At 41.1% G+C, this 15,063-nt stretch overlaps 1 protein-coding gene across 3 annotated transcripts in view; it reads right to left on the reverse strand.

Moving 5' to 3' along the window:
• The window catches only part of REEP5 (receptor accessory protein 5), a 35,633-nt gene that overhangs the window by 2,876 nt on the left and 17,694 nt on the right, over nucleotides 1-15,063 (reverse strand). For 2 of the 3 annotated variants that reach the window (XM_030326453.1, XM_030326444.2), the window contains exons 3-4: nucleotides 12,483-12,621; nucleotides 4,263-4,431 (exon numbers count right to left, since the gene is read on the reverse strand). In XM_030326453.1, coding sequence (XP_030182313.1) covers nucleotides 4,263-4,431; nucleotides 12,483-12,621 — 308 coding nt within the window. The remainder of the gene's footprint in view (nucleotides 1-4,262; nucleotides 4,432-12,482; nucleotides 12,622-15,063) is intronic. The other variant, XM_030326461.1, reaches the window with a different exon arrangement.

The raw sequence follows: 15,063 nt of genomic DNA on the forward strand, positions 1-15,063 counted from the left end.
GTGTTTGAGTTGGTGGCAAGATACTACACTCATCAAGAAAATATTCTTGTATCTGTGGGAGACTAAGCCTTCCTCTTCCTAATTACCAAGCGACATGGAATATGCTGTAAGAACTAGTGTGGAGTGTGAGATGGGGGATGGGGGTGTTATGGAAGCCTCCAGGGCCTCCTGGGAGAATCCACAAAGTGCACCTGTTTTTGATGGGGCCCAGGGTGAAGCACTGCCAGTCCTTCCCTGTTCACCAGCTGCCCGAGGGCTGTTCTCCCTTCACTTAAAGTTGCTGAACAGTTAACAAGAAAGTGCAGCCTCTCTCTTAAGTAGCCCATTGTAAAAATTTACTTCCTGAGGAATCCAGAAGTTTTGAAGTCTAAAATGAGTCAGCATGCAAGTTCCTCCTAATTTATTTTCATTCTTACACTCCTGTTTAGCAATGTATCAAAGTAAAATTGGATTTTAGAGTATTGACATCTAAGAACCAAGGGTCTAAGCAATGTGAGTGAACTAGACAGAAGTGACATCGCCAGAGGTTGCTGCTTTGGCTGAGGCAAGGAACAGGAAGGAAACTTCTTAAAAGGAAACTGGCAATCCCCAGGTGGGAGGACATGAAGGCTACAAGTCAGAAAACACTTAAAACTGTAGAAAAAGGAATCCAAGTAGACTGGAGCTGTATGCCTGGGAGAGAAGTCCAGTGGAGAGAGGAGTGTGTGAAGGGCAATAGGGAGAACATATCCACACTGCTGGAGAGCTGTCTTGGGGATCTTACTGGCCCAGTGGTCAGGTCAGTTCTCTCCCACTTTCTAATTACCACAGAGCTCTCCAAACAAAATGGTAAGTCTACATCCCTCACTACTTTTGTCCAATTTATAAAACCCTTTCTGTGCCCTCTGGAACTCAAGACCCAGTCATCAGCAAAACCTCTTCTATCCCCATCCATCTCTCCGAAAGTTTCTTTCACTTTCTTGCTTTTACAGAAATCTGGCTGTCTCTTGAGAACACTGCTTTCTCAGGTAGTGGCTATTTTTTCTTTCTTCCTTGACCCTAGTACGAGTGGGTCTGGAGGGTTTGGTAAGCTGTCTTTGTTCTCCATTGCCACGTTCAGAATCTCATGACATCAGATTATATCTGCTACCAGCCTTTCTTTTTCCAGTCATCTCAGACTCTTGGGTTATGCTGCCTCATTTCTTTAAGATTTTAACTCCAAACTTATTTTAGTTATTGGTGATTTCAGTATTTTGCCAGTATCCTGGCCTCTCGGCTGTCCCCTCCAATAACCTTTACGCTCCATCCTACCAACCCCCACCTCTCTCCCAACCTCAGGCACTCATTCCACGATCCTCATCACTACCTGTGACCACAGTCCCTCTATAGTCTCAGTGTCCAGCATCCCACTCTCCCCCACCACGCCCAGCTGTGCAGCACAAGCCCTCTGTTCTACTGATTCAGAGTCCTCCCCCACCACCTTTTCCACCGTCCCTTCCCTCCTTGGCCAGTTGAAGTTCCACCATCAGACACTAAGCACTCCCTGGTCCCTCTCTCACTTCATGGTTCTTTACTCAGTTGGCCTTGGCACAGAGCCCCACCTGCTCTGCAGCTGCGGAGCTAAGTGCGTCAACTGGCCTCACTTTAAGTTCACTGACACAACTTCAAATGAGCCTGTAATACTCCTGACAGTCACGTGGCACTGCCCCAGTCCATCCACTCTCCCACGGTCCTGGAGTGGCCAGCAACCGACGGTCACACTCACTGGTTACTCATCTGGGCTGCTTTCACACTAGAGTGGCAGAGCTGAGAGTCCCAAGCAAGAGCTGATGGCCCACAAAAAATAACATTTATTATCTGACCCTTCACAGAAAACGTCTGCTGACCCCAGTCCTAGGTACCTATTTCATACCATCTCTTTCTATCACCATCTTCCCCATCCTCTCTCCGCTGACCTTCCTACTTCACTGAGAAATGGGAAGCAGTGGGAAAGTCCCTTCTGTAGGCACCCACCATCACAGGCACTCACCTACCAGCATCTCTACTCGTGTTCTCAACCTCTGTGCCCCATGACCAGTCCTGTTCCTACTCTGGTTCCCATCTCTTCTGGTCTAATTGGGGATGGAGCTCCAGAAGCTCTTCCCTCACTCATACCCACTTTTTTGCTCTCTTCTGGATCATTCCCACTAATTTTCAGACATATTTTGTTCCTTCTACTTTAGGAAAAAGAAAAAAAAGCACATCCCTAGGAACTAGGGACCCTAGTTCCTTCTTCCAGGTGCAGCCACAGTCTTCTCCTTTTTGCAGGAAATTTCCCAAAAGACCTACATTCTCTCAGCCTTGCTTCCCATCTCTCAAATCCATTCCAATCAGCATTTGGGTCCCACCACTCCATAAACTGTTCTGTCAAGATCACTAGTGCCTTCCTCACCACCAAGTGTAATGGTCAGTTTTCACTCGTTACCTAACTTGACCTGTGTCTGCAGCAGGTGACACAATGGACTACTCCCCACTTTGAAACTTTCTTTACTTGGCCCCAAGGACATCAGTCACATGGTTTTCTTGCTACCACAAATGACTGCTCCTTATCAGTCCACTTTATCAGTTGCTCCCCATCTCCCCAATCTCTAAACATTGGGGGCCACCGCCTCAGACCTCATCTTTCTAACTACGTTCACTCACTTAATAATCTCACCTAGTCCCATGATTACTATCCTGCTAGTGACCCCCAAATGTATATCTCTAGCCCAAACCTGTCTCTGAATTCTCAACATATATATCCAACTAGCTGCCTGACTACTCCATGTAGGTACCTAATAGACACTTCAAAGTTATGTCCAGAACTGAATTCCTTATTTTCCCCTCTAAACCTGCTCTATCTAGTCTTCCCCATCTCTACAACAATTCTTTCCTTCCATGTGTTCTGGCTGAAAAGTTTGGCTTTATGCATGACTCCTCTCTCATGTTCCATGCCTGGTCCATAAGCAAATCCTATTGGTTCTACCTTCAAAATATATCAAGAATCCTGGGGCTCCTTGGTGACTCAGTCGGTTAAGCAACGGACTCTTGATTTTGGCTCAGGTTGTGATTTCATGGTTTGTGGGGTCGTGCCCCACAACAGGCTCTATGCTGACAGTGCAGAGCCTGCCTGGGATTCTCTCTCTCCCTCTCTCTCTCTGCCCTTTCCCCACACTCTCAGAAATAAATAAACATTTAAAATATACATATCAAGAATCCAATGACTTCTCGCCCCCTACTGCTACTACTATGAGCCAAGCCACCATCGTCCTCTCCAGCCGGATCACTGCAAACACCTTATAACTGGTCTCCTGATTTCTTCCCCATCCCCCTTCAGTCTATTCTTAATACAGTGGCCTGTTAAACACAGGGTGGATATGTTGCTCCTCTGCTCAAAACTCTCCAACAGCACCCCACCTCACAGAGTTAAAGCCAAAGCCTCTACAAAAGCCTATAAGGCCTTACCTGATCGGTCTTCCAGCCTCCACTCCCCAACCTCTCTGACCTTATCTCCTTCTTCTCTTCCTCTAGATCATTCCCTTCCACCCATACTGCTCCTGCCTCCAGTTTAAACATGCAGTTCTATCAAGAGCATTCTTCCCCATGGTTTCTTTCAAGTCTGATTCAGGACAGTCTTCTTGGTGAGGATACCCTAAATCACTCTATTTAAAATTGTACCTTTCCCTTCAGCCCTGGTATTCCCTATCTATCTGCTTTATTTTTCTCTGTATACTCTAACTGTATCATGTAATTTTAAATTTTTACTGTGTATCTCTCAACAAGAGTATAAGCTTCATGAGTTCAAGTAGTATGGTCTGTTTGGTTCATCCCCAGTGCTATGAACATGCTTGGCACATATTAAGCACCTCAAGAAATAAATACTTGTTGAATGAATGAATGAATCTGGATACGTGAAAGGGCATTCTCTTGACCTCTAACAAAAGCAATTTGAAACAGGTCAACCTGAAATGAATTAAAGAGATTGTACTGGTATATAAACACAGATGATTCTCTAAACTCTCTGCCCACCACAGGAAAGTCATTTTTCCTAATGTGCTGACTAAACAGTGCATTAAATGTGGCATGGTGGGAGAATCTTGGAAAAAGTAAAGGGCGACAGGCAAAGTATTAGTAAAGAAATCCCAGGGTGGCCTCAGCATTTGGCTGAGGAAAGCTGATAGGAAAGGGGAGAAGCAACTTGTTATTTGGGCCCAGTACTTCCCATGTCCTCTCACCTGCTGAACCCAGCTGCCCCTGGGCCTTACCTTCTTTAGTGATGGTATCTACAGTTTCTTTGGCTTTGTCCTTCAAGTCATTCACCATAGTGTCCACCTGGGACTCATGCTTCAGGAAGAAAGGATGGATGACGCGCTTATACAGCAGTTCTGCCCCGTTAGAAGGGCTTGGGGCCATGCACCACAACAGGAAGCCGCACTGCACAGAATGAGAGTCAGCAGGTTACGGGACAGCAGTGGGCATCCTGACAACACACACTGCCGCCTCTGCTCTGTGGATGCCGCTGCCTCGGCTATGTTCTCCAATAGCATTTCCAGTGTTTTCTGCAGGCTACAAGTGCCCTTTTCTTGGATGGAAAAAACACCTGACAAATCATGACCTAGTAATGCTGAGACTGAAAACAGAAAGGTAAAACACACCAAATCTGACGACCTAACTTCCTTCCTAATTTGGATCACTTTTTAGTTTATGGCTGCAAGAAGTTCTATTAATCAAAACTCTTAAAAATCAGTTTAAGAAACATAGTACTTAACTGCACGTGTAAAGAAAACTGTCTAGGGGCACATAGGTGGCTCAGTTAAGTGACTGACTCCTTTTAGCTCAGATCACAATCTCATGGTTTCTTGGGTTTGAGCCCCACATCATGCTCTGCATGCTGACCATATGTGGAGCCTACTTGGGATTCTTTCTCTCTGCCCATCCCCCCACTTGTGCTCTCTCTCTCTCTCAAAATAAATAGATTTAAAAAAAAAAACTGTCTAAAGAAACCCGTGAAGCTTGTTCTTAGTTGGCTTACCCCAGTAGGTCTGTCACATGTATCCATCCTGTTATAGACAAACTCAGCAGAATCTCAGTTTTTGCCTTCGAGGAATCTTTACAATCAACTGTTCATCATCTTCCACTTTGAATGTAGATATCATTTCCCAACTCTTTTATGGCTGTACTTTGCCATTGAAATAAAAAAGAGACCAGGGGCACCTGGGTGGCTCAGTCAGTTGAGCGTCCGACTTCGGCTCAAGTCATGATCTCACAGTCCATGAGTTCGGGCCCCGCGTCGGGCTCTGTGTTGACAGCTTAGAGCCTGGAGCCTGTTTCGGATTCTGTGTCTCCCCCTCTCTCTGCCCCTCCCATGCTCATGCTCTCTGTCTCTCAATAATAAATAAACATTAAAAATTTTTTTTGAAATAAAAAAGACCAGAATTATGCCCTAAAAACTTTATTAATAAGAACTGTCACCTTATATTTATGCCCCCCCAAAAGTCTTACTGTTTATTCAAATGCCAACAGCTTAGCCCTTTTAGTTGTCCCAGCCGCTTATTCTCATCTAAGACACTGAGCAAAAAAGGGGATATGCACAGCGACCTGCTCATTTCCCTAGAAAGTTCAATAACCAGCCTACTGGATTTTCTTAGGGTAAAAGATTCTAACATAGCCAGGTGATATGAAAAATGAAGTCCTTTCTTGAGATTCCAAATCTGTACATTTTACAACTTCTCCTTAAAGAAAAAACCTCACACCTCTTCTGCTGTCCATTAAACTCCACAGCCTTAGTCCTTATTATTCCAAACCAAACAATGTATTCAAATAACTGAGAAGCCACAATGCTTTTCTATGTTTGCTCTAGAGATGAAAAGCTTTTGGACTAAACCAGTAACAAAGCCTTGGGCTTAAAATGCACATATTTGTGCCCCAAAGCTCACTCCATCAGTACCATTTTGGCTCTGAGAAATTTGTATTGCATTTGTATTACACTCAAAATACAAAGCAAAACACAGGTTCTCAACAAATTACCCTCTCTAGATTATCTGAACTACAGAACTCTGGAAAAGTAACACTCATGAACTAGAATTTGTTGGACACAGGAGAGCAGGAGGCTACCTTTCAAAAGACGGGCTATCAGACTAGACTAAAAAAAAATACAGTAAAGCTATATGTTTCTTGTAAGAAACACACCTAAGGCAAAACCAACTAGGAACACTGAAAATAACGGAGTTGAAAGAGGGGCGCCTGGGTGGCTCAGCTGGTTAAGCGTCCAGACTCTTGATTTTGGTTCAGGTCATGATCTCACAGTTTGTGGGATTGAGCACCATATTGGGCTCCATGCTGACAGCACAGAGCTTGTTTGGGATCATTTGTCTCTGACCCTCCCCCACTTGCTCTCTCTCAAAATAAATAAACTTAAAAAAAAATAGATTGAAAGAGATGTATCAGACAAATACCAACTCTCAAAATAGCTTATAAAGTAATTTAACCATACACAAACATTATTGAAGGCAATGATAAAGGAAAACAATTTGCCAAGTAGATTCACATAAAACCTACACATCTTTGAAGATGTAAATTATATATAACCTTGTATGTATATATATATGTAATTATATAATTATACCATTTGTTTTTATAATTTTATAATTATATAATTATAGATAGCTTCCAAATATAGCTTTGAATTATGTAAATTAAAGTCATAATTGTATAAATGGAGAAATTCCACGCTCATAGATTTTTAACACTTCCACCAGAAACTGAGATATCAAACAAACTAGAAACTAGTAAGAATACAGAACAAGGAATACCAAATTAAAAATCTTGATCTAAAAATATGCAGCTCTCTCCACCTAACAAATTGATTTTAAGAGAGTCAGGGGCTGGGGCACCTGCGTGGCTCAGTCGGTTAAGTCATCGACCTCGGCTCAGGTCATGATCTCACGGTTTGTGGGTTCGAACCCCTGCACTGGGCTCTGTGCTACACACTTGCTCAGAGCCTGGAGCCTGCTTCAGATTCTATGTCTCCTTCTCTCTCTGTCCTTCCCCTGCTTGTGCTCTGTCTCACTCTGTCTCTCAAAAATAAATTTAAAAAAAAATAAGAAAGTTAGGGGCACCTGGGTGGCTCAGTGGGTTGAGTGTCCAACTTAGGCTCAGGTCATGATCTTGAGGTTCATAAGTTCGAGCCCCATGTCAGGCTCTGTGCTGACAGCTCAGAGCCTGGAGCCTGTTTTTCTGATTCTGTGTCTCCCTCTCTCTCTGCTCTTCCCTGCTTGAGCTCTGTCTCTCTCTCTTTCTCTCAAAAATAAACAAACATTTTAAAAAAGAGTTATATATTATAGTAGATAGAGGTTAAAGAATGGTCTCAAGAGAAACTGGGCTCTAGTCCTGGTTCTGCCATTTACTAGTGAGGCAAACCTTGCGTATGTAACTTAATTGCCTAAGTCTGTATAGACTCTATAATATAAAAAGATATTAACTGAAATTAAAAAAAAAATCTACCTCACATAGATTTTTGTGAGAAAATAAGAAATATCTGGAACATCTAGGAGTGCTGGGACTTTCTTCCAACAATTCTGTCTTCCACCAACAGCCATGAAACAGTAACAGGCTACCTGATTAGCTTTAAATGGGGGTAATTACAATCAAATCTCAGAACCAATAGATACCCTTTTTTTTTTTTAATTTTTTTTTTCAACGTTTATTTATTTTTGGGACAGAGAGAGACAGAGCATGAACAGGGGAGGGGCAGAGAGAGAGGGAGACACAGAATTGGAAACAGTAGATACCCTTTTTAAACAATTCATTTCTAACACTTTTAGTACCTGAAATAAAACTTAAGATAATGATACACCTACGCATATAATTACCAAAAAAAACAAAATCAAGAAGTTCTCTAACTTTAATATAAAGGAAAAATAAAGTGAAAGTGACTTACCATAAACAATATATATTTTTAGGGCACCTGGATGGCCCAGTCAGTTAGCGTCTGACATTGGCTCAGATCATGATCTCATGGTTCGTGGGTTCAAGCCCCGAATCGGGCTCTGTGCTAACAGCTTCAGAGCCTAGAGCCTGCTTCAGATTCTGTCTCCCTCTCTGTCTGCCCCCAACTCCCGCTTGTGCTCTCTCTCTCTTAAAAAATAAACACTTGAACATGTAAATGTTCAAGCCAAACTATACTAGACAACACCATAAAATACTAAGTAAAATCAGTGACTATTAACAGCTACAAACAAAATTTCCTCCATATATTTCCAAAAGGTTGAGAATTTCTGAACTGGAGGGACTACAAAGGCTGCTTCCCATATCCAAGCACTCAACCAAATGCAATTCCCTGTCATAATCTCCAAGTTATGATTTTAAGCCAATCCTCCCTCAAACCTCCTACCCCTGATGTGTGACAGACTCCACAGCTCATTTACTGAACATAACAGCAGAAAGATGGAATGTTAAGAGAGAAGCAATGGGGGAAAAGCACGGCAAAAGGAAGGGGAAGAGCAAACATTCAGACCAGCCACCTCCTAGTCTCACCACACACATCTGTGCAACCAACCCAAACTCCACCAAGCCCTCACACACACATGGCATCGTAAGACCTTCTGCTACAGGTCCAGGCCTCTCAATGAAGCCAATTCCTTGAAATACCCTCAGCACCTCAGTATGTGTGGGTGGTTTCATGTTTCCTGCTAGTTTTCTCAGAGACTCTGCTCTAGCACCTGCTGGGCTTGCTGGCTATCCTAATGAATTATAAGAAGATGTTGCCAGAGAAACCTTGATTTTCTTAATTGCAAATTTCATAATTTGCCATTTGTAGTAACCCAAAATGCAGAAATAAGTAACTGCATTTTTCCCTGGCTTTAGCTTCCATTTCCTCTGCTTAGAGCCAGGCAGACCCTATAGACCATCTCTGTAGTTAACATTTCCTTGTGGAAGACTTCTGGTTTGTAACATCCAAACATCATACAGTGTTTTCCACTGGTTGCTTATATAGGTAATGTTAATACATATATACCCAAAACACAACACAACAATTTAAACAAAATGATGTGTGAGAAAAAGGAAAAACTACATTCTTGACAGTAAATTAGAATTCCCTATGCAGAGGCCCCCATCGAGTTCCACACTGAGTGTGGAGCCTACTTGGGATTCTCTCCCTCCCTCGCTCTCTGCTCCTCCCTTACTCGCACACATGCGCTCTCTCTCAAAATAAATAGCTAAAACAACAACAACGGTATGCAGAGTGTCCTAGAGGTGCCATGTACTACTACATACTAAGTGATAATTTTTTACTAACTATGTCAACAATTTGGAAAACAAGAAGTGTTGGTGTTAGCATCTAACACCCTAACACATTTGTTACTTATATAGAGGTATTTTGCTGTGTTTTACTAATATTTAGGAAACTGGTATGGAGTTTTAGATGTATATATCTTAATTTTTACCATTTAAAATTGTAGGAAATAGTCTCCTGGCTGGTATTTCCAGGTAGAGTATCTAATTTTCAGGAATGGATTACTATTGATGCAGACCTAGAAACCCTCATCATAAGTATAGGCATCAAGGTGAAATGGAAAGAACTCACTGGATTAGGAATCAAAGAGTTGGTATCTACTTTATTTTATGACTTTAGGGAAGGTCATAAACAACCTGAGAGTCCATTTTCTCTTCTGTAAGATTTTAGGAAAGTCACAAATTAATGTACTTGAAGAAAGTATACAAGACGATAGTGGTATTACCAAATCCTACAGTTTTTACTGTTGTTGTAAATCTCTGGAATATTATCTGCCCAAGTAATACCTCAGGCCCCTCAGCAATCCAGAAAAGCTGACTCATTCATCTTTTCTGAATGAATTAAGGCAAGACTACCAGGCAGAACCAGAGCCAGGTGTCTATATTTTTATACCTCTCCAATGTGATTAGGCTTCACTCTGGTCTGCTCCTTTCTTTCCAGGACCCTGTAGCTATCATCTTGGGACAGTAAAATAATTACTGCTCTCTACCTATGTCATTAGCGTTTTCCAGTTTTCAAATGAAATAGCTTTCTTGTATTAAAAAATAAAGTTAATTACTGTTCAATTCTCATGGCTATATTCAGTCACCAGCTTTTACAACTCCCTTTCTTTAACCTACATAACTATTCTAGAGCCCAGGAGTACCCTGAACGACACAGATCCTCACAGTGCTGGCTGGGACTCCCTACCCTAGGACTCATCCGCCCCTACCCACAGCTTCCTGGGACCAGCATGGACTGGCATGTGGTCTTCCTCCATCCCAGTGCCTAACAGAACAGCTGATACTGTTAGAGGAAAAGGAGCTTACAGGCCAAAATAACAGGAGATTTGAAAAGCACAACCATTTCAAAAAGAAAGACAACACGATCAACTACCAAATTCTATCAGCAATAGAAATATTAGAACTAACCAAGACTTAAGCTAAATTGCTAACTATGTCAGAAGACAGAGCAATAAGAAACAAGAACGAGAAAATATAGGAAAGAGACAAGCAAAAGTATTAGATACAAAAAAGAGCTGAAATAAAGAATACGCTGTGTGGCATATATAACAGAATGGAGTAAACTTGAAAACTGGAAGGGAAGATTGAAAAATATGTATCAATGAATAAATACATTATCTACAGAAGAAAACATCTATAGATTGTAAAAACAGCTAAGGCCAGAGATAAAGCAAAAATGTATCCATAACTGCCCAGAATTAAAAATGAAGACAACATCAACATGTTGGTAGGTGGGGTGAGGGAGACCAAAGAATGAGAGCTTCCTGCATCTAATTTCCTTTATCTAAATTTCTTTAGACAAAAAATTTAAAAGAAAGTAAATAGAAATGTAGAAACAGTAAGACAAATTGAACTAACAAGGACCCTCGAAATAGGTCTGAATATGTAAATAAGAAAACAATGATTAGTTCCAGGGAAAATAAAAAACAGCAAGAACACTACATGTACACACTATGTACACTATATGGTATAACTAAATCGTATTTACAAAGTCACAATAATGTAAGTGGTGAATGTGTATCTAACCAAAATTATGATACAAACACCTGAGGAAGATGGGGACACAGGAGGACTGCATGTGTATGGCAGGGAAAAGCCAGGAAAGGGAACCAAATCCTACCAGTAGGAATCAAGAGCTAATGCGTCAAATAGAAAAATTAAAAGGTGGCTAAACAAGAATGTTATTTAGAAACACAGAGGTAAATGACAAAATAATCTGCCATAAATGTAGGGATAATGGTTGCTTTTAAGGAATGCAGTATAGGCAGCAGGGTTTGCTGTTTTTCTTTAAAAATCTTACAGAAGTATTTGAGTCTTCATTTCACGGGCGACTTTTAAAAAAATGAATACTTCAGAGTATGAAGGGAAAGAAGAGAACTCAGAATTCATAAGGGCTGGAATCCCCACTCTCTACAGCTTGGGAAGTCTGGCCCCATGAGCCTGAGGTACCATCTACATTCTATGCAACTAACGGGAAGCAGGTCTCTTCCACGGAAGACACTCAAGGAACCAACTGAAGACAGTTTGTCCTATCTAGAAAGAAAGAACCACTCTATTTATTAAAAGATGTTAACTTTTTCATTCTCAGTCAGAATCAATACAGGTCCCATTAGGAATGAGTTTCAACTTCCTAATCCTTGTCCTCACATGGTGGTGACCAAGGCTAGATTTCTACCAAACACGAGGTGTGGCAGGGCTGATCCCTGACCATTGCACCTGTCAAAGTTATCAAAATGACTTCCTCAGAGAGCCCACTTCACATCTTCATTCTCCAAACCTATATAAGAAATAAGGTGGGTTTTTTTTTCTCCTAATGACTCCTAGGGTGCCTGGGTGGCTCAGTCAGTTAAGCGTCGGACTCTTGATCTTAGCTCAGGTCATGATCTCACAGTTAGTGAGATCGAGCCCTGAGTCGGGCTGTCTGCTGACAGAACAGAGCCTGCTTGGGATTCTCTCTCCCCCTCTCTCTCTGCCCCACCCCTGCTCACACTCTCTCAAAATCGATACATAAACTAAAAAAAAAAAAAAAGAAAAAGGAAGAAAGAAAGAAAGAAAGAAAGAAAGAAAGAAAGAAAGAAAGAAAGACTCCCACACACCACTGTAAATAATCAATGGCCTGCCAAAATGTGCAGTGCTTCTGCATCAAACCTAGGTAACACTGCCTGAAGGGAGGATCTTGGTAAACTAACAACAATGCTTGTGCTAGGTCACAGTATTTCCATCTTTTATTACCAAACACATCTTGAATACACAATTGCTTTGGCTGTTTCCAAGACAGTATACAAAATAAGGGAGGTGTGTCGAATTCTGTTTTCCTATTTATAATCTGAGGCAGAGCCACAGATGTCCAACACTCAAGCATCTGTTCCTGTTATTTAGGTCCTAAGATGGAATTTATTTTAGTGGTAGGGCACAAAGCAAATACATAGATGGAAGGAAACAGAGAAGTTCACAAAAATCCAACATACCTTCAGCATGTAGTAGAAGGGGACCCATGACAGGAAGAGGTCAGAGAAGAATTCAGCAATGCTGAACACACCATACACTACCCAATAGGTCAGCCACTGAGTATCATCTTCTTTGTTGGGACTCTCTATGGCTTTAATCCTGAAAGGCAATACAAAAGCAAGTACATCATGTAGTGTGATCTCAATGAAACACTTTCGAACAGCAGACTTTGACAGCCCGCCCTCCCATACCAGGTAGGAAACTCAGGCAAATGTATGCACCTTGTCATGGAGATAAGAATACAACGTAAGAAGCAATCTGGAAATAACAAGCCATTGTGACTACCTGTTAACAGTCTTCTTGTCACCAGAGAAACCAGCACTAGCTGTCCCCTGGATTTCCACTCTGTCTTAACCAGGCACCAGGAGATATCACCAATGACTGGGAACTCCCAAGTGCAGGCCTGCCTCCAGAGCTTTATCAAGGATTCTTAAAAAAAAAAAAAAAAAAGAAAAAGGAAAAGAAAAAGAATTCTCTTATGGCAGGGAGCCTGGCTGGCTCAGTCGGTCAGTGGAGTATGTGACTCTTGATCTCAAGGTTGTAAGTCTGAGTCCCATGTTGGGTACAGAGATTATTTAAAAATAAAATCATTTAAAAAAAAAAAAGAATTATCTCATGGTAACTTAGTTTTTATGTACTTTTAATAACTGAGCTATATTATGGGTAAGTAGAAACTTCCACAAAGGAACTTCTGGGACACAGGTCAGATACTGCCCAAAGTCTGTAACATAACTTCGTAACAAACAGGTAAAAACAAATATCATGGTGTCCATTTGGTTCTATCATTGTGTGATCTTTTGGCTGTCGCCTTTCTTTCCCTCATCACTTAATAACATGACTTTCTCAGTACCAGCTACTGCTTAAACAAATTTCATTCTGCAAATGAATGGAAATAAGTTTAAAATAATCTGTTACTTCTAGGGCACCTGGATGAGTGGAGCCTGCTTAAGACTCTCTCTCACTCTCTCTCTCAAAATAAATAAACATTTAATTAATCTTTTACTTCTGAATCACAAAAATTTCTTTCATGCCTGGGAATCTCTTCATTCTAAAGCTGAATTCCTTAATTTTTTAATCCTATCCTAACACATGTCTGGACACTTATCAGAACTGAGCTGGACTAACACAGGAAACTCGAAGGTCTATGAATAATATTGTTAGCTTATAAGATGGGCTCACTGCTGAAAATACTTGGTAAGATGGGTTCCCCAAAGGGACCGTTAGACTGCTGAATCATGCTGAGTCATTCTCTAAGAAAGCCTCTGAAGTGATGAGAAGCAGCTGTGGGCTTGAGGTCCGCTTGTATGCCTGGGTGTTGTAAGAAAACAACCAAAGACAGGAAAGTTCTAGCTGACTGAGATGAGTGCTAATGACATGAGGAAGAGAAGAGGAAGAAGAGATAAAATCAATACCTCTCTGCAAGCCAAGACAACGCAAAAGTTTTTCAACTTACACAAAAGAATCATAAAATGAATTTATGAGAGCAGATTATAAAATAATGGCTTGTAACTTGTGGACTATGTCTGTGTTCCAGCTTTCCTCAGATAGAAGCTGGCAAATGTAACAAAAGGCCAAAGGAAAAGCGTGGGCAAGCACATTAACCAAAGAACTAACAGTGGTATCCCCTTTACCACATAATGCCATTTTCCTATCCATTTCTATTTAAGTGGATCTTTTAAGTTATTAGTTATTAGTTTGATAAAGATTTGTTTCTTAGATGTCACTCCTGGGCAGAGGGGATATGGAGTTATATTTCACTTAAGGTCTTCATTTTGGAAACCAAAGCAATTCATGACTATGTAGTAAACAAACATCCAGTAAACAAATGTATCCACACATAAATATAAACTGAAATATACATTTCATGGAAACATTCTGGTATTTTCAATTCCATTCTATGTCATTGTTTTTAAGAGGTTAGTCAAGATCCACAGATTCAAAAACAGAAAAACCACCCCAAACAGTTCAAGTTCTGTGCTTCAAGGAATAAATTTTTAAATAGTTAATTTCCATAACTTATAAACACTAGGCATTCAAAGGCTTCCATGTTAATACACTTGGAAAACTACGTAGTAACATCGAAAGCAGGAAGAAAAGAGCTCCAAACAACACACAGGTTGATCACAACTTTGTAGAAAACCAAGGCACATGAAAGAGGTCAGGACAAAACCAGATTCTTATTAAGCTGAAGAGATTTTTAATAGAATTTCTCAGATAACTGAAGCATTTAATTACTGTTTTAATTTAAAATACCATAAGGGCACCTTGGTGGTTGAGTCGGTTAAGTGTCCAATTCTTGATTTCATCTCAGGTCATGCTCTCATGGTTTGTGGGATAGAGCCCTACATCGGGCTCTGGGCTAACAGCATGGAGTCTGCTTGGTTTCTCTCTCTCCCTCTCCCACTCTGCTCCCCCTTCCTGCTGGCACATGTGTTCCCTCTCTCTCTCTCTCTCTCAAAATAAGTAAAATAATAAACTAGTCACAATAAGAAAGAACATAAGTGACAGTCCATAGGTGTGGAAACTTAGAATCAAAACGGT

Source organism: Lynx canadensis, chromosome A1 (genome assembly GCF_007474595.2).
Source record: "Lynx canadensis isolate LIC74 chromosome A1, mLynCan4.pri.v2, whole genome shotgun sequence".
Lineage (NCBI taxonomy): Eukaryota > Metazoa > Chordata > Mammalia > Carnivora > Felidae > Lynx > Lynx canadensis.